General features: G+C 42.0%; 2 protein-coding genes across 7 annotated transcripts; both read left to right on the plus strand.

Moving 5' to 3' along the window:
* The first annotated feature begins 105 nt into the window (after positions 1-105).
* On the plus strand, positions 106-16,391 carry LOC110518030 (ubiquitin carboxyl-terminal hydrolase 5). Of its 3 annotated transcripts, none has more exons than XM_036973810.1 (20): positions 106-630; positions 1,275-1,403; positions 1,765-1,831; positions 2,150-2,277; positions 2,741-2,886; positions 3,225-3,409; positions 3,656-3,750; positions 4,086-4,279; positions 4,482-4,553; positions 5,174-5,264; positions 5,423-5,548; positions 5,635-5,788; positions 5,958-6,132; positions 6,458-6,546; positions 8,426-8,611; positions 8,985-9,128; positions 14,116-14,258; positions 14,560-14,710; positions 15,062-15,146; positions 15,580-16,391. In XM_036973810.1, exons 1-20 carry the CDS (start codon positions 523-525, stop codon positions 15,671-15,673), a joined length of 2,562 nt encoding a protein of 853 aa, XP_036829705.1. In that variant the 5' UTR covers positions 106-522; the 3' UTR covers positions 15,674-16,391. The 3 variants fall into 3 exon arrangements, with proteins under 3 accessions (XP_036829705.1, XP_036829707.1, XP_036829706.1); XM_036973812.1 differs by having other exon boundaries at positions 8,426-8,554; XM_036973811.1 differs by having other exon boundaries at positions 1,768-1,831.
* Positions 16,392-17,120: 729 nt separating this feature from the next.
* Positions 17,121-23,744, plus strand: cd4-2.2 (CD4-2 molecule, tandem duplicate 2). Of its 4 annotated transcripts, XM_021581510.2 has the most exons (10): positions 17,395-17,730; positions 18,880-18,918; positions 19,527-19,575; positions 20,375-20,554; positions 20,897-21,034; positions 21,488-21,739; positions 21,819-21,905; positions 22,246-22,394; positions 22,775-22,842; positions 23,134-23,744. In XM_021581510.2, the coding sequence occupies exons 3-10, from the start codon at positions 19,548-19,550 to the stop codon at positions 23,201-23,203; spliced, it is 972 nt and encodes a 323-aa protein (XP_021437185.2). In that variant the 5' UTR covers positions 17,395-17,730; positions 18,880-18,918; positions 19,527-19,547; the 3' UTR covers positions 23,204-23,744.
* Positions 23,745-25,017: the final 1,273 nt, after the last annotated feature.

Consider the following 25,017-nt stretch of genomic DNA (forward strand, 5'->3'; position numbering starts at 1 on the left):
TTTGGGGTTTGTGTGAAGTTCTCTTTCCACCCAGGCGGTGGTAGTAGTTCATTTGTTGCTTTAAAAAACCCAGACATCGCCAGTCCTTAAACATGACCGTAATTACTGAAAAGGCTATGCGTGATATAAGCAGATGGTGTCTATTTTGCCTGTGCGTTTTATTGCATGTCTTTGTTAGAAGTTAAATAACGTTTTAATATAAATTTGATTCATTGGCGATCTCAATTCATACTTAATTAATGTTTCTCTTTCAAACACAACATCGCATAATTGTGCGGTAGTTTGTACTTTATATATTACGATTATCACGCTACCCGGAGCGTGCTATGCGCGTTCGGCCTGGCGTCCACACAAACAGGGAGGCGTCAAGCCATTCATTGGGAGAAAGACGGACAAACAGAGAGAGAGAGAGAGGGGAAGAGCAGTACAAACAGACAGTAGTCAAAGCTGGAGAATCAAAAGCTGGGGTCCAAACTCAGAGGAACAAGTGTCCGACTGGAAGACAGAATTAGTTAGGTTGAGATGGCGGAGGTAAGCGAGGTTTTGATGTCGGTTTTGTCTACAATCCGGGTTCCGAGGCCCGGGGACCGTGTCCACAAAGACGAATGCGCCTTGTCATTTTCTTCTCCGGTGAGTAACCATCTTCTCATCTAACATTATTGGCTTCGAATTACACCTCTTTTATATATGCTTTTTCTTTGGGGATGTTTTTTATATTTTTATTTGTGTATTACCAGTTATACAGCTACAGCTGGCTAGGTTGGTAGTTAGCTAGTCATAACAATAGCTAGCTAACGCGTTAACTCGTTAGCTACTGTAGCTACATTGAGAAACGTTAACCAGCAAGCTAACATCTTTAGCATTCAGCTAACATTAGCTAGCTACTGTAACCAGTGGTTGTCTAATCATTTCCGAGTATCATCATGACCAGTTGTCAATGAACTCACAGTAACGATACGTAGTTAGCCAACGTTACCTTTCAAGTTTAACGCTAGTTAGCCAGTTGGCTAACTATAGCTGCCACTTGACGTGTCATTCCAACTGTTTAGCTAACTAAAGTTCACTTGCTAGTTAGCATGCTAGATAATCACACTGTCAGTTGTCATGATGATCTTCAATGCTATGAGTTGGTCGCGTGGAAAACTTCAACTACTGTACGGTTACATCCAAATAGGTTGTTGGGTAAACGAGTTACCAAGCAGCCAATGTAATGACTAACCTTAATGTTGTTCTCGCATTATTTTTTTATAATTAAAAAAATATTTTTTTTTTAGGAGAGTGAAGGAGGCCTGTATGTGTGCATGAACAGTTTCCTTGGGTTCGGCAGCCAGTATGTGGATCGACACCACACCAGGAGTGGACAGCGGGCTTACCTGCACATCTCCCGGACCCGCAAAGCTCCGGTGAGTTACACACGGTTCCTTCAAACCTTTTACTGAAGTCTGGCAGAGTCTAGCCAGCAATAGAGGCACTTGAGGCTGAATAGTGGCCAAACAACAAACACATTGAGTGTCACATTTCAGTTTTCAAAATTATTGCTCTCTAGACAGCACAAAAGTAATACACCTTTACACAGTATGACCGGGAAGTGGCAGCATCTAATGACAATGTGCCATCAGGACAGTTCAGCTGGTTTAAATGGCAGTTACTTCTGTTTGGTTTGCTCAACGTCTCTATAAGAAGATATACACTATGAATGAACCACCTTTCTTGCGGATGGAGACATTCCACAATTCACAAAATCTGAATTGTCATTTTCCCCAGAAGGAAGATGATGAGAACTCTGGATCCGGTGACCCACCCAAGAAGAAGCCCACCCGATTAGCCATAGGTAACAGCAGAGTTAACAGTAACACATTTTCAGACGGGCCTATGGCGGGTGCAAAGAACCCCGAAAGCCTTCAGGTAGCCTGTGTACCAGTCTGTTTCTACTAACATTCCACTCCCTGTATTCCATGTCATGACGAGCATGTGTTTAGCATATGATAGCTAAACATACTGGTACACAGGCTAGCCTTCAGGGACGCTGACACCAACATTTTCCCTTCTATCCGGTTGTAGCCAAAACTTTCAGAAATTACTTTGCCATGATATACCAATGATACCGATATAATATGTCTATTTACACTCCTCCTCCTCTCTGTCTCAGGGATCGAGGGAGGGTTCAATGTTGAGCAGGAGCAGTATGAGGAGGAAGTAAAGGTCGTCCTCTTCCCTGATAGACAGGAAGTTACATCCGATGACCTCGCCACCATGCCAGATGTTGTGAGAGAGCGGGTGAGACACTTTGTGGGTGAACACTTCAAGTGCTGCCTCAACTTTGCTAATTATGTCTTAAGTGTTGTGTGTTTGTCTGTGTTTAGAAAGAGGCCCTATCATTGCCATGGGCATGTAGTTTTGAATCCATTCATAGTTAGTGTATGCATCTGAAACTTTTTTTAAATGGTCAGGGAGATGGAAATTAATTATCATTTTGACACTGCAAATTGACCACAGCTAAGCCCAAAAAAGAGATTGAAAATAATTGAGACACTATCACCTTTTTGTGGGGAGGATTTAGGAACAGATTTCCTAAAGTAAACTAATTTTATCTGAATTTAGTAGTGGGGGGGACCACTAGCGGGATGGTTTTGTCCCGTGGGCAGCCTGTTGTCGACCCCTGCTCTAGGTATTACACTTCATATAGATTGACCATGCATTCTTGTTGTAACCGCTTATAACCTTCTCTATATTCCTTTAGGTATCTCTAGCCATGGCAGGGCTGATGTCTGCAGACTCGGTGTCTCACGCCCTGCAGGTGCAGCAGTGGGACGGCGAGGTGCGTGCGGTGTCCCGGCACGCTGTCGAACTCAAGCAGCTCAACAACGGCACCAAGATCCCTCCCAGGTGAGAGGCTTGTTAGGCTCGATTGTTGTTCTGAGCTGGCATTGGCTAGAATATCACGAGCATTCCAGCGTTAAAGGAACTCAACAATTTTGCTCCTTTTGCATCATAAATGTCCATTCATTTCATCCTCGACTTGGATCATATACAAGGTCTGATGGTGTAATTAATATATTAAATAATGTATGTCAATATGTAGCCTAAATAAATGTTTTAGAGAATGTTCATTCTCTGTCAATCAATCTCTCATTCCCTCTCTGTCTTCCTCTCCATCATTCGATGATTCTTCCTTTTGCTCTCTGCCTCTAACTTTCTCCCTTTGCTCCATCTCTGTCTTCCAGTGGTTGGCGGTGTGAGGTGTGTGACCTGCAGGAGAACCTGTGGATGAACCTGTCAGACGGGAGGGTGTTCTGCGGTCGCAGGTATTTCGATGGCTCCGGGGGGAACAACCATGCCCTCCTGCACTTCCAGCAGACGGGACACCCTCTAGCCGTCAAACTGGGTACCATCACCCCCGACGGCGCAGGTGATGGCAACACAATACGAATACTTGGACACTTGAAACAACACAATTCCGTTTTATTTACCAAGTGCTTCTTACTAGTCCCAATATTCCAGCAGTCACAGAATCCATATTGACACCCTTAAATTATTGAAAGGGAAAGATTAACAGAACACTGGCAAGGAAAAGGACTTGAAGACAGTTGTAGCTTGGTTAGAGGCTGTATTCTTTGAGCTTTTGATGTATGACTTGCTTCTGTGGCCTTTCCAGATGTGTACTCCTATGACGAGGATGATATGGTACTGGATCCAAAGCTCCCCGAACACCTGTCCCACTTTGGCATCGACATGATGACCATGGAAAAGGTACTACTGCCAAAATCAATAAAGATACAGGGTCTCTATGGGCAGGTCCTCTCCTGACTCGTCGTCTTTAGTGACAGATATTTTCTTTCATGAATATGGACTATACTTTTCCGTACTTGCCTTACCGGTGCTTTTAGAGACAAAATGGTGTTCAAAGCTGCCTTGGCCCCATTTTCAACAGCTCATATTTGTGTTATAACAACACAATTAGAGATGGGACTCTGTGTGATCAGTCCTCTCCATCTGGTTCATCTGTCAGTGTCTTCCCCACTCCCATTCCTTCCCCGTTTCTCCTCTCTCTCCTCAACACCTGTCTTTCCCTCCCTCCCATGCAGACGGAGCATACGATGACAGAGCTGGAGATAGCGGTGAACCAGCGTGTGGGGGAGTGGGAGGTGATCCAGGAGTCAGGGGCCACCCTGCGGCCTCTGTCGGGCCCCGGCCTCACTGGCATGAAGAACCTGGGCAACAGCTGCTACCTCAACTCGGTCATGCAAGTCCTCTTCACCGTGCCTGACTTCCAGAGCAAGTCAGTAACCGTCTATCACTTCTACCTCTTAGTCTGCGTCCCAGATGCAACCCTATTCCATTTCTAGTGTGCTACTTTTGACCAGGGCCCATTGTCCCTGAGATAAAGAGCAATTGAGATGGATTGTAAAAAGAGTGCTGGAAAATACGCACGAAACCTCTGTCGTGTGTGTGTACCCCTGTCGTGTGTGTGTACCCCTCAGGTACGTCTCCAACATTGACAAGATCTTCAATGAAGCTCCAAGCGACCCCACCCAGGACTTCAAAACCCAAGTGTGAGTTTCCACCAAATGCGTTTTTATTTTTCAGTGTAGCATGCACACACTCACACAAGCTTAACGTTGTTATCCATTTTTGCGTCAAACGGCTTATTAAACCTGCCCTTTCCCAACAACCTTGAGACTACACACACCTGTGTCTGGAAGTATCACAGTGTCAAGGTTATAACACGCACGTGTATTCAAAGCTAGTCACACTGGCATACAAATGTTAATGGCACGCACATTGGCACTGTGAGATGCATGTGTTATGTTTGGATGGACAGTAGGTCATTGTCTGAAGGCCAGCCTTTCTCCACCAGATGTCACTAACTGTTCACTTATCTGAGAAAAAAAACTATCCATTTCTATGGCCAAGACTAGCATTAGATAAGATACGGGGATGGTAATCGTTAGCACTTATTTTTAAGTATTTGGGGGGAAAATGCAAGCTGACTCTATCTGCTGACCAAATCTCCTTCAACACTTTCCCCTGATTTATAAGGCTGTTTAGTTTAAGAAATAGGATTTGTCCGGATAGATCAGTAATTCCTGTTTTTATTATCCTCTATTTATACATCTTAAATTGACTTTATTCCAATGTTGTTTTGGTGTTCAACATCTCTTCCTTATTTCAGAGCAAAGCTGGGCTATGGTCTGTTGTCGGGCGAGTATTCCAAACCAGCCCCTGACCCAGGAGAGGGTTCTGAACCCAGCTCTGAACCCAGAGTAAGTGAATGGAAAGCGCAAGAAGATTGTTCAGAAGTTTTTCTTAAGTCAGAATGCTAGCAACCGTAGCACTGGCGCCTCAAACACCTGTCTCCAAACATGACAAGGTTTTTCCAGTTGTGTTTACATTGTTTAAATAACAATTTTATGATTTCCAGGGTGACCAGGTTGGCATAGCAGCGCGTATGTTCAAAGCACTTGTTGGGCGGGGCCACCCGGAGTTCTCCACCAATCGGCAACAAGACGCCCAGGAGTTCTTATTACACTTCATTAATATGGTGGAGGTAAAGTCTTTCCATCTTCTGTCATCAGTCCCCCCCCCCTCCTGTTGTCCCCCCTTTTCTTAGTTTTGTTTTATTAACTACCTCAGAGAAACTGTCGTTCGGGGGTGAACCCATCTGAAGCCTTCCGTTTCCTGGTAGAGGAGAGGATCGTCTGTCAGCAGTCACAGAAAGCAAAGTACACGCAGAGGGTGGACTACATCCTCCAGCTACCTGTGCCCATGGACCAGGCCACCAACACGGGTGAGGGGCTCATGGGAAATGTAGTTTGTTATTGTGTCAATTCCCTTGGTTTTTATTGAAGCCTTGTTAAATAAGTCAACCAACAAGTTTTTATAAGTCAAATATATTCTTCACAAAATAAAATGTATTTAAATTGAATACATCAATTATCCCTCCCTCTCTCCATCAGAGGAGCTGCAGGAGGCTGAGCGTCGGCGTGAGGAGGCAGACTCGTCGGGAGCCCCTCCCCCCGCGCCGGTGCGTGCCTGTATCCCGTTCACAGCGTGCATGGCGGCTCTCAGCGAACCAGAGACGCTCACAGACTTCTGGAGCTCCGCTGCGCAGGCCAAGACCACCGCCACCAAGTATGACAACGCACACAATTCACTCAGTCTGTCAATCTATCAATCAGTTTCCCTGTCAATTAAATGTCTTTCCCAACTCCAGTCCACGAGTACCCACAACGGCACACATTTTTGTAATAGCCCCGGACAGGCACGCCTGATTCAACTTGTCATCAAGCCCTCAATGAGTTGAATCAGGTGAGCTTGTCTGGGGGTCCAACAAAAACGTGTGCTGTACTGGGGGACTGGAGTTGGAAAACTCTGAATTAAATCATCCCATCAATGCATTTTCCAAGGGAAAATGTAGTTTGTAATTAGTCTCGCTCCTGCTTCATCCCTCTTTCAGGACCACCCGCTTTGCCTCTTTCCCTGACCACATGGTTATCCAGGTTAAGAAGTTCACTTTTGGACAGGACTGGGTCCCCAAGAAACTAGGTGAGTAGTCTGCTCTGCACACAGTGTAAACAAGGTCGACATGATCTTCTGTATTGAATACCATTTTAATTTACAGTGCCTTGCGAAAGTATTCGGCCCCCTTGAACTTTGCGACCTTTTGCCACATTTCAGGCTTCAAACATAAAGATATAAAACTGTATTTTTTTGTGAAGAATCAACAAGTGGGACACAATCATGAAGTGGAACAACATTTATTGGATATTTCAAACTTTTTTTAACAAATCAAAAACTGAAAAATTGGGCGTGCAAAATTATTCAGCCCCCTTAAGTTAATACTTTGTAGCGCCACCTTTTGCTGCGATTACAGCTGTAAGTCGCTTGGGGTACTGACTGAAATTTTTTCCCATTCCTCCTTGCAAAACAGCTCGAGCTCAGTGAGGTTGGATGGAGAGCATTTGTGAACAGCAGTTTTCAGTTCTTTCCACAGATTCTCGATTGGATTCAGGTCTGGACTTGGACTTGGCCATTCTAACACCTGGATATGTTTATTTTTGAACCGTTCCATTGTAGATTTTGCTTTATGTTTTGGATCGTTGTCTTGTTGGAAGACAAATCTCCGTCCCAGTCTCAGGTCTTTTGCAGACTCCATCAGGTTTTCTTCCAGAATGGTCCTGTATTTGGCTCCATCCATCTTCCCATCAATTTTAACCATCTTCCCTGTCCCTGCTGAAGAAAAGCAGGCCCAAACCATGATGCTGCCACCACCATGTTTGACAGTGGGGATGATGTGTTCAGGGTGATGAGCTGTGTTGCTTTTACGCCAAAGATAACGTTTTGCATTGTTGCCAAAAAGTTCAATTTTGGTTTCATCTGACCAGAGCACCTTCTTCCACATGTTTGGTGTGTCTCCCAGGTAGCTTGTGGCAAACTTTAAACAACACTTTTTATGGATATCTTTAAGAAATGGCTTTCTTCTTGCCACTCTTCCATAAAGGCCAGATTTGTGCAATATACGACTGATTGTTGTCCTATGGACAGAGTCTCCCACCTCAGCTGTAGATCTCTGCAGTTCATCCAGAGTGATCATGGGCCTCTTGGCTGCATCTCTGATCAGTCTTCTCCTTGTATGAGCTGAAAGTTTAGAGGGACGGCCAGGTCTTGGTAGATTTGCAGTGGTCTGATACTCCTTCCATTTCAATATTATCGCTTGCACAGTGCTCCTTGGGAGGTTTAAAGCTTGGGAAATCTTTTTGTATCCAAATCCGGCTTTAAACTTCTTCACAACAGTATCTCGGACCTGCCTGGTGTGTTCCTTGTTCTTCATGATGCTCTCTGCGCTTTTAACGGACCTCTGAGACTATCACAGTGCAGGTGCATTTATACGGAGACTTGATTACACACAGGTGGATTGTATTTATCATCATTAGTCATTTAGGTCAACATTGGATCATTCAGAGATCCTCACTGAACTTCTGGAGAGAGTTTGCTGCACTGAAAGTAAAGGGGCTGAATAATTTTGCACGCCCAATTTTTCAGTTTTTGATTTGTTAAAAAAGTTTGAAATATCCAATAAATGTCGTTCCACTTCATGATTGTGTCCCACTTGTTGTTGATTCTTCACAAAAAAATACAGTTTTATATCTTTATGTTTGAAGCCTGAAATGTGGCAAAAGGTCGCAAAGTTCAAGGGGGCCGAATACTTTCGCAAGGCACTGTACATACACATGCAACATCTACACCTGTGGGTTATCACAGACAACATCAGTTCAATTCAAGTGGGAAATTCCATTGTAGTTGCTTGACAAGTCCAAGGAACCACACATTTTTAAATTACTTTTCCATTAATGTGAGAACTGAAATGTGGGATGAATGTGGCACAGTTCCTGTCAACTAAATAGATGTTTGTTTGTCCCTGCAGACGTAAGCATCGACGTTCCCGACACGCTGGACCTGACTGCGCTCCGTGGGACCGGCCAGCAGCCGGGAGAGGAGCTTCTGCCAGAGGTGGCCCCACCCCCTCTCATGACCCCTGACGTGGAGGTCAAAGGTATCCTGGGTTCCCACGGCAACGATGAGGACGACTCGCTCTACTCCCCACTACTGTGTCAGTCTCTGTCCTTTCTGATCTTTCCTTCCTTCATCCCTTCGTTCCGTCGTCATATTTTCCTTTTCTTCTTTCCCTCTTATGTTTTCTCCATGTTTTTGTGTTTACACCTTTTAGAAATTTGGTTTTGTATTTTCAGTGAGGTGATGTGAGTTATCATTTCAATCCTATGGTGGGAAAGAGACTTGGTTTTGCTCTTATTGTCCTGAATGAGTTTAATGTGGTTTGCCAAAGTGCTTTTATTTTGTTGGCTGTCTCCAAATGTCCAGTTTCTCAGCAGTTGTTAGGACCATTCATGACATCCGTATTGTTGCTGCTGTCTGTGGAGTGCACCCATATAATTAGACCCTCTCCCCTCCTCTCGCTCTCTCAGCCCCAGTCCTGGATGACTCTACCGTGTCCCAGTTGTGTGAGATGGGATTCCCACTGGAGGCCTGCAGGAAGGCTGTGTACTATACTGGGAATACTGGAATCGACGCAGCCATGAACTGGGTCATGGGCCACATGGACGACCCAGGTAGGTTCCGGAGGATCAGTTTTGCCAAATATACCGTAAAACACGTGTGTCTGTCATGGAGGGCTATAATTGGGTGGTGTTTGTTGAGAAATGTACACTACCGGTCAAAAAACATTGTAAAATAATAGTGAAGACATCAAAACTATGACATTTTTATTTATTTTTATTTCACCTTTATTTAACCAGGTAGGCAAGTTGAGAACAAGTTCTCATTTACAATTGCGACCTGGCTAAGATAAAGCAAAGCAGTTCGACACATACAACGACACAGAGTTACACATGGAGTAAAACAAACATACAGTCAATAATACAGTATAAACAAGTCTATATATGAGGTGAGATAAGGGAGGTAAAGGCAAAAAGGCCATGGTGGCAAAGTAAATACAATATAGCAAGTAAAACACTGGAATGGTAGATTTGCAATGGGAGAATGTGCAAAGTAGAAATAAAAATAATGGGGTGCAAAGGAGCAAAATAAATAAATAAATAAATAAATAAATAAAATACAGTAGGGAAAGAGGTAGTTGTTTGGGCTAAATTATAGGTGGGCTATGTACAGGTGCAGTAATCTGTGAGCTGCTCTGACAGTTGGTGCTTAAAGCTAGTGAGTGTTTCCAGTTTCAGAGATTTTTGTAGTTCGTTCCAGTCATTGGCAGCAGAGAACTGGAAGGAGAGGCGGCCAAAGAAAGAATTGGTTTTGGGGGTGACTAGAGAGATATACCTGCTGGAGCGTGTGCTACAGGTGGGAGATGCAATGGTGACCAGCGAGCTGAGATTAGGGGGGACTTTACCTAGCAGGGTCTTGTAGATGACATGGAGCCAGTGGGTTTGGCGACGAGTATGAAGCGAGGGCCAGCCAACGAGAGCGTACAGGTCGCAATGGTGGGTAGTATATGGGGCTTTGGTGACAAAACGGATTGCACTGTGATAGACTGCATCCAATTTGTTGAGTAGGGTATTGGAGGCTATTTTGTAAATGACATCGCCAAAGTCGAGGATTGGTAGGATGGTCAGTTTTACAAGGGTATGTTTGGCAGCATGAGTGAAGGATGCTTTGTTGCGAAATAGGAAGCCAATTCTAGATTTAACTTTGGATTGGAGATGTTTGATATGGGTCTGGAAGGAGAGTTTACAGTCTAACCAGACACCTAAGTATTTGTAGTTGTCCACGTATTCTAAGTCAGAGCCATCCAGAGTAGTAATGTTGGACAGGCGGGTAGGTACAGGTAGCGATCGGTTGAAGAGCATGCATTTAGTTTTACTTGTATTTAGAAGCAATTGGAGGCCACGGAAGGAGAGTTGTATGGCATTGAAGCTTGCCTGGAGGGTTGTTAACAGTGTCCAAAGAAGGGCCAGAAGTATACAGAATGCTGTCGTCTGCGTAGAGGTGGATCAGAGACTCACCAGCAGCAAGAGCGACCTCATTGATGTATACAGAGAAGAGAGTCGGTCCAAGAATTGAACCCTGTGGCACCCCCATAGAGACTGCCAGAGGTCCGGACAGCAGACCCTCCGATTTGACACACTGAACTCTATCAGAGAAGTAGTTGGTGAACCAGGCGAGGCAATCATTTGAGAAACCAAGGCTGTCGAGTCTGCCGATGAGGATGTGGTGATTGACAGAGTCGAAAGCCTTGGCCAGATCAATGAATACGGCTGCACAGTAATGTTTCTTATCGATGGCGGTTAAGATATAATTTAGGACCTTGAGCGTGGCTGAGGTGCACCCATGACCAGCTCTGAAACCAGATTGCATAGCAGAGAAGGTATGGTGAGATTCGAAATGGTCGGTAATCTGTTTGTTGACTTGGCTTTCGAAGACCTTAGAAAGGCATGGTAGGATAGATATAGGTCTGTAGCAGTTTGGGTCAAGAGTGTCACCCCCTTTGAAGAGGGGGATGACCGCAGCTGCTTTCCAATCTTTGGGAATCTCAGACGACACGAAAGAGAGGTTGAACAGGCTAGTAATAGGGGTGGCAATAATTTTGGCAGATAATTTTAGAAAGAAAGGGTCCAGATTGTCTAGCCCGGCTGATTTGTAGGGGTCCAGATTTTGCAGGTCATTCAGAACATCAGCTGAGCAGATTTGGGAGAAGGAGAAATGGGGAAGGCTTGGGCGAGTTGTTGTGGGGGGTGCAGTGCTGTTGACCGGGGTAGGAGTAGCCAGGTGGAAAGCATGGCCAGCTGTAAAAAAATGCTTATTGAAATTCTCAATTATGGTGGATTTATCAGTGGTGACAGTGTTTCCTATCTTCAGTGCAGTGGGCAGCTGGGAGGAGGTGTTCTTATTCTTCATGGACTTTACAGTGTCCCAGAACTTTTTTGAGTTAGTGTTGCAGGAAGCAAATTTCTGCTTGAAAAAGCTAGCCTTGGCTTTTCTAACTGCCTGTGTATAATGGTTTCTAGCTTCCCTGAACAGCTGCATATCACGGGGGCTGTTCGATGCTAATGCAGAACGCCATAGGACGTTTTTGTGTTGGTTAAGGGCAGTCAGGTCTGGGGAGAACCAGGGGCTATATCTGTTCCTGGTTCTAAATTTCTTGAATGGGGCATGTTTATTTAAGATGGTTAGGAAGGCATTTTTTTTAAATATCCAGGCATCCTCTACTGACGGGATGAGATCAATATCCTTCCAGGATACCCCGGCCAGGTCGATTAGAAATAACACATATGGAATCATGTCGTAATCAAAAACGTGTTAAACAAATCAAAATATATTTTATTTGAGATTCTTCATGTAGCCACCCTTTGCCTTGACAGCTTTGCACGCTCTTGGCATTCTCTCAACCAGCTTCACCTGGAATGCTTTTCCAACAGTCTTGAAGGAGTTCCCACATATGCTGAGTACTTGTTGGCTAATTTTCCTTCAATCTGCGGTCCGACTCATCCGAAACTATCTCAATTTGGTTGAGGTCAGGTGATTGTCGATGCCAGATCATCTGGTGCAGCACTCCATCGCTCTACTTCTTGGTCAAATAGCCCTTACACAGCCTGGTGGTGTGTTGGGTCGTTGTCCTGTTGAAAAACAAATTATAGTCCTACTAAGCGCAAACCAGGTGGGATAACGTATCGCTGCAGGATGTGTGGTAGCCATGCTGGTTAAGTGTGCCTTGAATTCTAAATAAATCACTGACAGTGTCACCAGCAAAGCACCATAACACCTCCATGCTTTACGGTGGGAACCACACATGCGGAGATCATCAGTTCACCCAAACCGCGTGTAACGGTTTTGACTTGAGGTTATTGTTTATAGGGGTGCCAGGTAGGTTGTGCCTATCAGGGAAAATATTGATTTCTCCTTTTGGTTTGGGAGGGAATGAGTCCCATCTGGTCCGTCAAGTCTACACCAATACAAAGGACTCATGTAAAAGTCAGGATGGACATACACTTTTCATAAACCCTTAAAACATTAGAAATAGCTTGAAAACAGCTGTATTCTTTTGCGTGGGTTGTATTACCAACATAAATGATCACACACATAATAAAACAAACAACGAGCTCGGGTTCCTCAAAAGTCCAGTACCTCGGGCCTACAAGAGTCCAGCCCGGTAAAGGAGTTCAGGGAACTCAAGTGACCTTAGTCACGCATGGTTTGCCCATTCATAAAAGTGTAGAGTAAACCCAGTCTCAATTATACAATCAATAACTATTTTACCACACAACCATAAAGGGTATCAAATCTCAATAAATCTTCAACTACAACTGACCACATAAATCATCACGGTATACATCACACTAAAACAAATTAAATACCGTATGCAAAATAGTTGTAGTCAATCGGTCAGTCAGACAATCCAATCCGCCAACAGATCTCCAGCTGAGAAAGGCCACGACGAAACAGCTGAGACCAACTGAGATGTGTAGTCCAAAGGAAGAAATTAGTGGATCCGGGTTAAAGTTGAGACAAGGCTACAAAGCACACTTTTTAAGTACAACAAAACAAACAGAGTAAAGAAGCTTCGGAACTGAGGGTTGAACACATTCGCACCACCATCACAACCCCACTTTTGCACAGCTGATGCTGGCTATTTAATTGGGAATTAAAGGGGAAGCGCCCTATTGGAAGTAGAAACACTGAGATGGTTCAGACAAATTCAGGGCCGTCTCACAAAGACACGGCGGTTTGAACCAAAAATCTCAAATTTGGACTCCAGACCAAAAGACAAATCTCCACCGGTCTAGAGTTCATTGCTTGTGTTTCTTGGTCCAAGGAAGTCTCTTCTTCTTATTGATGTCCTTTAGTAGTGGGTTCTTTGCATCAATTTGACCATGAAGGCCAGATTCACACAGTCTCCTCTGATCAGTTGATGTTAAGATGTGTCTCTTACTTGAACTCTGTGATGCATTTATTTGGACTGCAATTTCTGAGGCTGGTAATTTGGTAAACTTACCCTCTGCAGCAGAGTTAACTCTGGGTCTTCCATTCCTGTGGCGGTCCTCATGAGAGCCAGATTCATCATAGCCCTTGATGGTTTTTGCGACTGTACTTGACGAAACTTTCAAGGTTCTTGAAATGTTCCTTATTGACTGACCTTCATGTCTGAAAGTAATGATGGACTGTCATTTCTCTTCGCTTATTTGAGCTGTTTTTGCCATAATATGGACTTGATCTTTTACCAAGTAGGGCTATTCGCTTGCTATTTGAAGAATCTCAAATATAAAATATATTTTTGATTTGTTGAACTTTTTTTTTTTTTTTGGTTACTACATGATTCCATATGTGTTATTTCATAGTTTGATGTCCTTTACTATTCTACAATGTAGAAAATAGCAAAAATAAAGAAAAAACCCTTGGAATGAGTAGGTGTTATAAAGCGTAAGTTAAATGGTATGGACTGCCATGTGTTTGAACGTGAAGTAGAACCAGTTCATAATTTCCAGCAATGTTGTTACTCATGTTTTACAATGGTAATTTCACGACAGCATGTAATTGATTTCATTATGTACATTATATTCACGTTTCCTCCCCCTCTGTGATTGGCTGCAGATTTCTCCGCTCCCTTGGTATTGCCGGGAACCAGCTCCGCTCCCGGGACCACGCCCACAGAGAGCATTTCTGAGGAGCACCTAGCAACCATCGTCTCCATGGGCTTCAGCCGAGACCAGGCCACGCGAGCACTGAGGGCCACGGTGAGACGGTGTTTCCCTTACCATTACTATGAATTTAATAAACTCCCCTTCATGTCTAGCACTGCTGTAGTGACCGAACTCCTTGATGTTGGTTTAAAAAATACAAAAACTGCAGAGAGATTTCGCACATGCTCAGTAGCTGTATTCACCTCTTGGAATTTACAGGTATGATTAGACCTTTGGCACAATATACTCTATTCTAGCACACAGTTGACGTTCACACATACATTCTGCATTTGTGCTGCTGGTCAGGTCGCCAACCTTAAACCAAGTGGTCTCTCCTATCCCTCTCCTCTTCCAGAGTAACGTCCTAGAGCGCGCCGTGGACTGGATCTTCTCCCACCTGGATGATCTAGAGTCCATGGAGGTTTCGGAGGGGGGCCGCTCGGCCGCCGAGAGCGAGGGGTCCAGGGAGCCCCCTCCTGGGCCTAAAGTCCGAGACGGACCCGGCAGTAAGTCAACAGCGAGAGGAAGGGAGTGGGTCCAGTTTGAGTTGGACGTTTGAACATATTTTAATATTCTCTTCAAAGCATCTATGTACGCACTCCCGGAAAACAAAGAATATACTTAATTTTTTCCACCTCAACATTTATTAGTTAATGATTTACTCTTTGTGGAAAGCATATTACATGTATTTTGACAATGCGCACAGACTCCAAATTGTTGTCTGTCCATGTCTTTCAATTTGAAAAACCCCCTGTATTCAAGTTTATGTCAAATTGCAGTATAGATTCACTGTCACTGATGTCTCTACTATGTACATCTTCCATTTTCTCCTCTATCCTCCTCTCCCTCTCTTCCAGAGTATGAACTGTTTGCCTTCATCAGTCACATGGGCACGAGCACTATGTGTGGCCACTACGTCTGCCACATCAAGAAGGACCAACAGTAAGCGCCATTCTCTCTCCATTTCATATGGAAGAAACCACTCCTTTTTATAAATGAATGTCATTCTACTTAATGCCCACTTCTGTGGTGCACGGTGTTGCTGATGAGATTCTGTGGTTATAACAATCTAGACAAAGCTTTAAAGTGCTTTTTTCTTGTGTTCTCATGTCTGTCTTTTTTTCTCTTCTCTCTCTTGCTCTCTGTCTGTGTCTGTCTGTCTGTCTCTCTCGCTCTGTCTGTCTGTCTGTCTCTCTCGCTCTCTCTGTCTGTCTGTCTCTCTCGCTCTCTCTGTCTGTCTGTCTCTCTCGCTCTCTCTGTCTGTCTGTCTCTCTCGCTCTCTCTGTCTGTCTGTCTCTCTCGCTCTCTCTGTCTGTCTGTCTCTCTCGCTCTCTCTGTCTCTCTCTCTGTCTCTCTCCTTCTCTGTCTCTCTCAGGTGGGTTATCTTTAACGATCAGAAAGTGTGTGCCTCAGAGAAGCCGCCCAAGGACCTGGGTTACCTCTACTTCTACCGGAGAGTCACCGAGTGAACGGAGGGGGGCAGAGTTTCACTTAGGGAGGGGAAGAGGGTCGCCAACATGCACATATACACACTGTCACACACTGAGCTACTAAGAATGCTCTGACACACGCTTCTGAACTGACAAATGTAGGGTTTAAATAAATACACTTTTCCCACAGCTATGTACGCAAACACAGGCAGGTGGAATGGATGGGGTGTTTTAAAGGAGAAGTTTTTCCCCCTGTTTTTTTTCCCCCTCCACTTTTTACAAACACAGTAGTGTTGGTGGAAGGCTGCTGGTGTATTCACCCCTTCTAAGTCTGTACTCATCTTGCAACTGACACCAATCAACTCGTGATAGATACTGGTAATCATTATACAGTGTCTATGGCAACAATGTTCCCGCCCCCCTCTTCCCTGAACAACATGCCACTTGTTGACTAGCATCCGTTGTATTGTTATTGCTTCTTAAGCCAAGCACTGCCTCCCTTCTCTCCCCCTTCTGTGTTCCAACATGGCATTTTCATAAGTTTGGCATCCACAGTAATAGAGAGGAAAAAGTTAATAAAATACAAAAAAATAAAATTTGTATTTAAAAAAAACAACTAAATAAAGTAAAATAAAAAAGTAAACGGGTTGTTCTTTCAAGTGTGGTGAGGGTGATATCTGTCTGTTTTTCTTTATTTTGCTCAAATGAATTCCTTTGTTACTCCTGCTCTGACAAATAAAGATGTCTTTGTGCCGCCCCTGCTTGTTGTGTGATTGTGTTGAGATGGATGTGACTAGTGGATGTGACTACTAGGCTCTCGCTGAGGAGCCGGGGATACCAGGTTAGTCATGGTGCTCCGCACTGGCATCAGGCCACACTCAACATCTTCCAGAGGGCTGTTACATGCCAGTGACACGTAGTGAGAGTGCAACCATAGGTCTTGTCTTCATCACAGGGTGGGAGTGGGACCACCATACTACATTTTGACCCATTTTATGTTTGCTGCTACTATGCTCTTCTAAGAACTAATTTAGTAGTCTTTCAGGTGTGTATATCTTCATGGCCACATGCCTGGAAGACCCAAGGCCATCTCATTGAATATCAGTTTTGCCATTCAATTTATTTTGATAGGCCAGAAAAAATATTATATCCTACTTTTATTTGGTTTAATAGTGTGGTTTTATAAGGTAGACATTAATAAAAGTAGGCTACTATTGATAATGCAAAAGCACATACTATATTTACATGAGACGTTTAAGTGGTATTACTGTTAAATTCACGTCATAAAGGATAATCACAAAAAGTATGTCACGATACTGGTTAGTTATATGCAGTCATTCTGCGCAAATGCAATGTTTCCCATATACAGCACATTTTGCAGATTGGACTTTTAGTAAGGAGCCCATGAAGTTGAAGTTGGGTCACTGGTGGAAGGTGAATACAGAATCAAATAAGGAGTTTGCAAAGAAGGCGCAGGCAAGTAGCATGCGTAAACCCACAATCTTTCCAAAGTGCAGACGCTTTTCTCGATCTCTTCCGCTCTACTCCGTCACTATCCTCAAAGCATACTCATTAGTGTATTTTCGCGAAAGGACAAAGTGTTTTTTTTCCAGGTTTTTGTAACCTAAGACGTTTTGAGAATCAATTTCAGGTGAATTACAAATCAGATCAGGTAATATTAATGTTCCCATATGCTTGTCGGAGCTAGTTCCGTTGCTTGGGCTATATGTTTTTCTTACCCAGAGAGGAGAGGAGCTTTATTATTTTTATTTCGTGGGAAATGTTGAAGGGAGAGGGGAAGGATAATCAACTTTTACCGGTTGAATTTAGACACAAATATAATTTTTAAAATGATATTACGTTTCTCCAGAAATATGTTTTACAATTATGCAAATTAGGCAGTATTTCATATTTGCATATTGCGCAGATCCATTTTTCTGGACGAAACCAGCCTAAATATTTTGGAGTCATTTTGTATAGACACTCCCGGACCGGACTAAAATGTGATTAACGCAGATGCTTCTTAGTTGGGGTGTGGGAAGAGTCTGACTTAGACTACCAAACGCCTATTTAGACCGAATCACCATCTCTTCAAAGTAAGTTACTAAACATAGTCAGTCCAGTTTGTGACATTCTCTATGAAATGGACATTTAAATTACCTGTCATTTAATGTAGCGAGCGTTTGAAAATATTGATGTATGTCGATTTTAAAGTGTTTAAAATGCATTAAAATGTTTATGATGGTAGTATGATTAACTAAAGAAAATCTCAATTATCATCAAGTTTTGAAAATACAAATATTATCTGACCAAAACACCAACAAATCTCAAAACTGATAGGTAGATGCAAAAATGTCATTTCAGCCTGGCCTTAAAACTGTTGAATCACCACAATCATCAGTAGGTTATTATAATGTTCCATAACACACAAAGAAAAATAAAAATAATAATAGTTACAGCAAATGAATAGCTCTTGATCAATAGTACATCGATGAGATATTATAGGATAGGCTCTTATCGAGCAGGCATCTATGTTTTTAGCCATATTCTTATTTGTTAGGCTACTTCTTTGCCAATAAATCAACCATAGATTAACAGCCTACTCAATAGCCTACACAATATCTAACAATAATGGCCTGTCGCCTATCACTGTTTGTGAGTTAATCCGAGTGAGATGATACACAATGATACGAATATAAGAATTATTAGGCTAATGTAATTTTGTCAAATGTTTCATTCGATTACAGGTGGTTCATAATAAAGATGATTAGTACATTTTAAAGTAGCCTATAATTCACCTCTGTGAATAGCATGGCATTCAGATATAGGCTTTGTGGAATAATTGAATATTTTAAAGTGATCAAATATAGTGTTAAGAATTACATCGATATCAAACACCTGATAAAGTATGAAATGCCGATTTCGATACGGTATCATTATAAATAAATGGGTCTCCATTTAATTAAGTTGCTCAAGCAAAAGGTGAATATTGTTAAGTGGGAAAGCATTGCCCCAACTACTAATACAGCTCTAATAAATTAAGTTATTACGATCAATCTGAATTAAACAAATAGGGAAAAATGAGTTAATTATATATAATTACTATTTACTAAAACAATTGTGGAGTGATAGATCACTTGTTGTTATTCAATAAACCATCTTCAGAGGGATATCATTCTTGAAGATATGTAACTAATATTATACTGTAAATTAGAATATTTACCACCTTTGTTGTCGATTTTCAGTTAATTTATTTACTGGGACTTCTATCCCTGATCTATGAGGTAGGGCAAAAAGTTATTTGTATTTTGCTCTGATATAGACTAATGATTTTCATATTTGAGTGTTTCGATAATAATGATGATGATGATTATACATATTTACATACTCAATCACAGTTCATTACATATGTTTTTGTTGTTATCGGTTAGAGAGGCCTATATGCGTATTCATGTTATTATATATATATATAGATCTACCTGTTCCTTTGAAATGTGTCAAATGTTTGGAGTAAGTTCTGAAGATAATGAAAAGATAGAAAATAATCTAGCCCTGCTCAGAAAACTATCATCACATCTCTAGTCATGCAAATAAACATTTGACTCTTTTGACTTTTTTTCACAGATGTTTTAGTTTTTTATACATATATAAATGTTAGAGAGAGAGAGAGAGGAAGTAGCCATGTGGTTAGAAACCACAAGTTCGCTCAAACAGAAGCACATGTAAGAACATAAAGCCTAGATTAAACTCTACTTAGAAATATACTTAAGCCAAACAAAGATAATTTTTATAGAATATATTTGACATTTTATATGTTTCAAAACGGTCAATCTCTCTTTAAAATGTTCTATGCATTTTGACTGCATGAATGTAATTTAAATTTGCATTCCAGATTTCAGATAAAAGGTCCAATATGAAGACTCTCTCCTGGTTTGTGTTCGGTGGGTAAAGATCTACACTACATGATTGAAAATTTAAAATGTTGTTGTATTCATTTTACTCTTACTTTTACCCCTCACACACACACACACACGCGCACACACACACACACACACACACACACACACACACACACACACACACACACACACACACACACACACACACACACACACACACACACACACACACACACACACACACACACACACACACACACACGTCTCTTCTCTCTCTTTCTATTAAACTCAAAGGGCTTTATTGGCATGGGAAACATTGCCAAAGCAAGTGGAATAGACAATAAACAAAAGGGAAATAAAACAATCAGAAATGAACAGTAAACATTACACTCACAAAAATTGTAAAAAAAAAATTGTAAAATAATATATACATTTCAAATGTTATATTATTATAATATTATTAATATTATTATGTACAATGTTGTAACAATGTGCAAATAGTTCAAGTATGAAAGGGAAAATAAATAAACAGATACATCTCTCTCTATCAATTACATTACAATTCAGTATGCTTTATTGAAATGGAAAGTTAATAATATATTATAATTCTAGTAGCAGAAGTACTTTAATAATAATAAAGTGATTGCAGTACTCTCTCTCTCTCTCTCTCTCTCTCTCTCTCTCTCTCTCTCTCTCTCCCTCTCTTATTCTCCCTCTCTCCCTCTCTCTCTCTCTCTCCCTCTCTTATTCTCCCTCTCTCCCTCTCTCTCTCTCTCTCTCTCTCTCTCTCTCTCTCTTATTCTCCCTCTCTCTCCCTCTCTCTCTCTCTCTCTCCACTCAGCCCTGTGTATTCTCCATGTGGTGGGTGAGGTGATCTACAAGAGAATTGGTCTGCCTGTTAATATTGATTGTGGAGTCAAGACGTCTAACAAGGATATGGAGTGGAGTCATAAAGCTGTGGGTGGAAGTAAATCTGTGCTCATCGTGGATTATTTTGGGAAGAATGGCAAAGAGCGGAAAGGTGGATAGAAAAGAGCTCATTACAAATAAATAAATTGGTTATTTCATGAAAAAAGGGGTGGCAGGGTAGCCTAGTGGTTAGAACGTTGGACTACTAACCGAAAGGTTGCAAGTTCAAAACCCCGAGCTGACAAGGTACAAATCTGTTGTTCTTCCCATGAACAGGCAGGTTCTTAGGCTGTCATTGAAAATAAGAATTTGTTCTTAACTGACCTGTCTAGTTAAATTTTAAAAAGTAGCACTAAAAATAAGTGTTTCCTAAAATACTGCATAGGTCTTATGCAGTAAAAAAAATGCTGTTTTGTACGTGTTCATTATAGTCCTTGTCTTTTCCTCATGTCAGGAAATGCTCCCATGGTTGAAAGGGCGAAAGTGAGACGGGACCGGCTGGAAATCTCTGCTCTAAATGATGGTGACGCCGGACTTTACATCTGTAAGGTGGACGGGAAAGATATGGATCACAGACTCGACATTGTCACAGGTGTCACTCATCATAGGGTTATGGGGGTGTCCAGCAAGTGAATGTGGACACCAGTCCTGCAAACTAGCAGTTTTTATAGCAGTGATAGTGAAGTGATATTGTTATTGCTAGTACATTTGAATGACACCACCCAAGCAAATCTGGGTTCGAATACTACTTGAAATCATTTCAAATGCTGTAACTGTGCTTGATTGAGCTTCCATGTTGCAATGGAACCAATAGAAACGTCTCAAAAGTGCAATCCTCACCCACTTAGCACTCAAGGCAGGCTAAAGCAAATACTCAAAGTATTTAAAAGATTTAAAGCTTCTGTGTTCCCCTTAGACATTTCTCCCTCTGTCTCTTCCCTCCCTATCTTTTCCACCTCGCTTTCTTTTCATACTCTACCCCTTCCTCTTTATTTTCCCTCTCCCTTCCTCCCTCTCCCTCTCCCCCCTCCCCTGTCTGAACCAGTCAAGGTCCACCCCTCCAATGAACTCAACGAAGGCAACAATGCTATCCTCGAGTGCCAGGTGACAGGAGTGGATCCCTTGCCCAGTGTGGAGTGGGTTAGTCCAGGTGGAAAGGTGGAAGGGGCCCCTGGACGACCTGGCTCTAGGAATGTCTCTTTCAGCTCTGTGGCCCTGTCAGACACAGGAGAATGGACATGTCAGATTACTCAGGATGAGAAGACACACAAAGAGACTCAGACCATCAACGTGAGAAGTAGGTAATAGGTGGTAGCATCCCCAATACAACCATGGCAGTAATGAATATAACAATGCTTTTGTCTTTTCTCTCCCAGGTTTGTTGCCGAATGACGGCCAATATGATGGGCAGGGGCACAGTGGACCTAACTCTGATGTACACACAGTGACTACTTGCCATCACTGTGAGTATCTCTACTTTATGAACACTGACTACTGATTCATTGTTTCATTTTCCTCATGGTAAAGGTATTGGAAGCTCCTACTTTATTCAATCTCTCCTTAACATTGGTCAATTCAGGACGGGAGGAGGGGTTGTTACAAAAAATAAAACGGTATTGTTTCTCATTAATCTAAAGTGATTCAATAAAATAAATTATTCACAAAAGCAACTATGGTAAATTCTATTTCCACAAATGCCAAATTTCGAGTCAACCGTGCATTGACGTCAATACGACGATTTCGAGGGTTAGTTGCCACTTCCGAGGTCTTCACTGAGGTGCTCCCTGGTTGTGTGTCTCTCAGGTACCAAAGGCAGCCAGCAGCCCGTTGAGTGGGTGCCCATGCTGGGCTTAAGCCTGTGGGTGTGGGTGGCAGTGGGAGCAGGATGCCTGGTGGGGGTCTTACTCCTGGTGACCATTGTTCTCCTGCACCGCAGGAACAAAATAATGAAGGTGAGGAGACAGCCTAGAGGGGAGGGATCAATGAAAATGTCACTGCCAAACTTAGAAACCAAAGTGATCTATAAGCATATGTAGATCAATATATACTTAAACAATATATATATTGTCAGCGCAATAGAAAGCTGTATCGGTCTGCTAATACAGGACTAGTAAAGGCCTAGTGCACTGAAGTTGTGAGAAAAGACAGTATATTATTATTCATATATTTTTTAAATTCAGATTTTTACAGTGGGTACTGCAGCACACTCAGCACCCATACTTCCCACGGCTATGTCTATAACCCAATTCATTATTGATTTAGTTACGTTCAGGTGGAGTGAGTGCTTAACAGCAAATGAACGAGAAAGACAATACATGTTTTTCTCCCTCAGAGAAGAGACCGGAAGATGAAGAACATCAGAGTGCCCCTGAAGTCCAACGACTACTGCCAGTGTAACCGGTAGCTACTCTATTGCTCTATCTAGTAGAATCATAGACGGGAATTTCTGCACACGGTGTATTCCTGAAGAGTCACGTAGACCAGTGGTTTTCAAACCCTCCCCCTTTACAATTTGTTGTAGCTCTGAACTAGCTCACCTGATTTGCCCATTCAAGTGCTTGATGATTAGTTTACAAGTTGAATCAGGTTTGCTAGCTATGGAAATAATATTTCAAATACATGGAACTATGTAATATAAAGTAGTTAGTGATACATCGTCAGGTTTAATGTTGTAACACATGTATTTCCCAGCACACTAGAGGGTCCACCCCGGAGGACACAGAGAGAGAAGCCTTCGGCTGGACCACGGCAACAGCGCTGATGGAGCGGAGTATTATGGGCTGGAACGTGATTGCTTGAAGACACAGGGTGGATGGAAGAATGATCGAGAGAGAGAATATACAGTTTGTGAGATACAAGGGAGAGAGAGAGAAAGAGAGGGGGGGGGGGATCTTGTAAATGGGCTTATGTCCATTTAAAAAATATGAATGATGAAATGATATGAACTGAAAATCACATGTTGAAGGAAGAAACAAACACTGTTATTCTTACCTATATGTTATTGAATGTCATCTGACGTCTTTTCCGCATTGTCAGAGCATCCTCTACTGCATTGCATCTTTGTGCTTAGGTCATTTTCAATGACCATTCATTTTCACACAAAGCCTGAGACTTACACTGTACGGTTTTAGAATGATTTTGCAATGATTCCTGCTGTGATATTGTTCAGCGTGGCATATTTACAGACGTTACAATTTTGTCAACTTTCATGGCTACTTTTTTAAAATACCCGCTTGTTATGTTATGAATTGAAATACCTGTCAAATTAAAGTGTTTTCTTGTTGAAAGGAATACAGATCATATAAAGCATTTTTTTTGTTGTTGGTTTGATTTCAAACATAATATGCACCGCTGAGTCTCGTCTCACTTTGAATGAGTATACGTTTTACTTGAGTCTTTTTGAACACTTACTTCAGCCTCCTACTACATACATTCTAGTGGCGTTGTCAGTGGTTGCGTTTCACTAACTGGCGCAGTGGAGTGCAGACAGCTGTCAGTGACAACGTAGACTCCAACCATGTCGAGTGACGTCTTGGAGTTGTGAGTCCAATAAAAAAAAAAACAGTGTGTGTGTGTGTGTAAAAAAAAAAACTGTGTGTGTGTGTGTGTGTGTGTAAAAATAAAGGGTGCCCAAATGGTCATACTTGAATAAAAGTAAAGATACCTTTAATAGAAAAGGACTCAAGTAAAAGTGAAAGTCACCCAGTAAAATACTACTTGAGCAAAAGTCTAAAAATATTAGAAAAAGTATATTAAATTCAAGTCTAAGCTAACATATGCACTTGTTTTTAAGATGGTCATACCATTGATCGTTTCGAATTTAAGGACCCCTTTAGGTATCAAAAATTATTCTAATTCTATTCTTATTCTGATTCTATTCTGTTTGTATTATTTCATAAAATATTGAATTTGACCTTTACTACTATAGCCCATAGAAACACCTTGAATAACACATTCATAAATGGCAAAAAATAAATATATTCGTTTTTTTTGACAAATATTTAACCCCTTATTTTTGTTGGCACAAAAATCTCCAAACCTCCAAACTTCCATTCATTTGTATGGATTACCTTCAGACGAGTCCCGTGACACTTGTGGGGGTCCTAGAGCAAAACGGAGAACACCATCGTGTTCGTTAGAGTCTCCCCTTTCCATATAGTGTTTGTAGACCAAACCGCTCAGACGCTACACATGTTTCTGTGATGTCTCGTGGTCTGACATACATTGCTGTAGCTCGGCTACATTCCACCGCAGATGTGGAAGGCCGACATAGGCGGGTGTGGTGGATTCAGACGCAGCCCATGCATCTCTAGCTTAATGTTTTTTATGTTTTTAATTTTTTTTAACTTAGATTGATACTTAGATTGATGCACAGGTGCTCTTAAGGATTGAGTGTCAAAAGTAGAATAATATATATATCATTTTAAAAAGGAAATGTAATTGCTCAAATATACTGCTAAAATATACTTTAAGTAACAAAAGTAAAAGTATAAATCATTTCAAATTCCTTATATTAATTGAACCAGACGGCACCAAGTTCTTGTTTTTTGACATGTACAGATAGCCAGGAGCACA

Source organism: Oncorhynchus mykiss, chromosome 3 (assembly GCF_013265735.2).
Source record: "Oncorhynchus mykiss isolate Arlee chromosome 3, USDA_OmykA_1.1, whole genome shotgun sequence".
Lineage (NCBI taxonomy): Eukaryota > Metazoa > Chordata > Actinopteri > Salmoniformes > Salmonidae > Oncorhynchus > Oncorhynchus mykiss.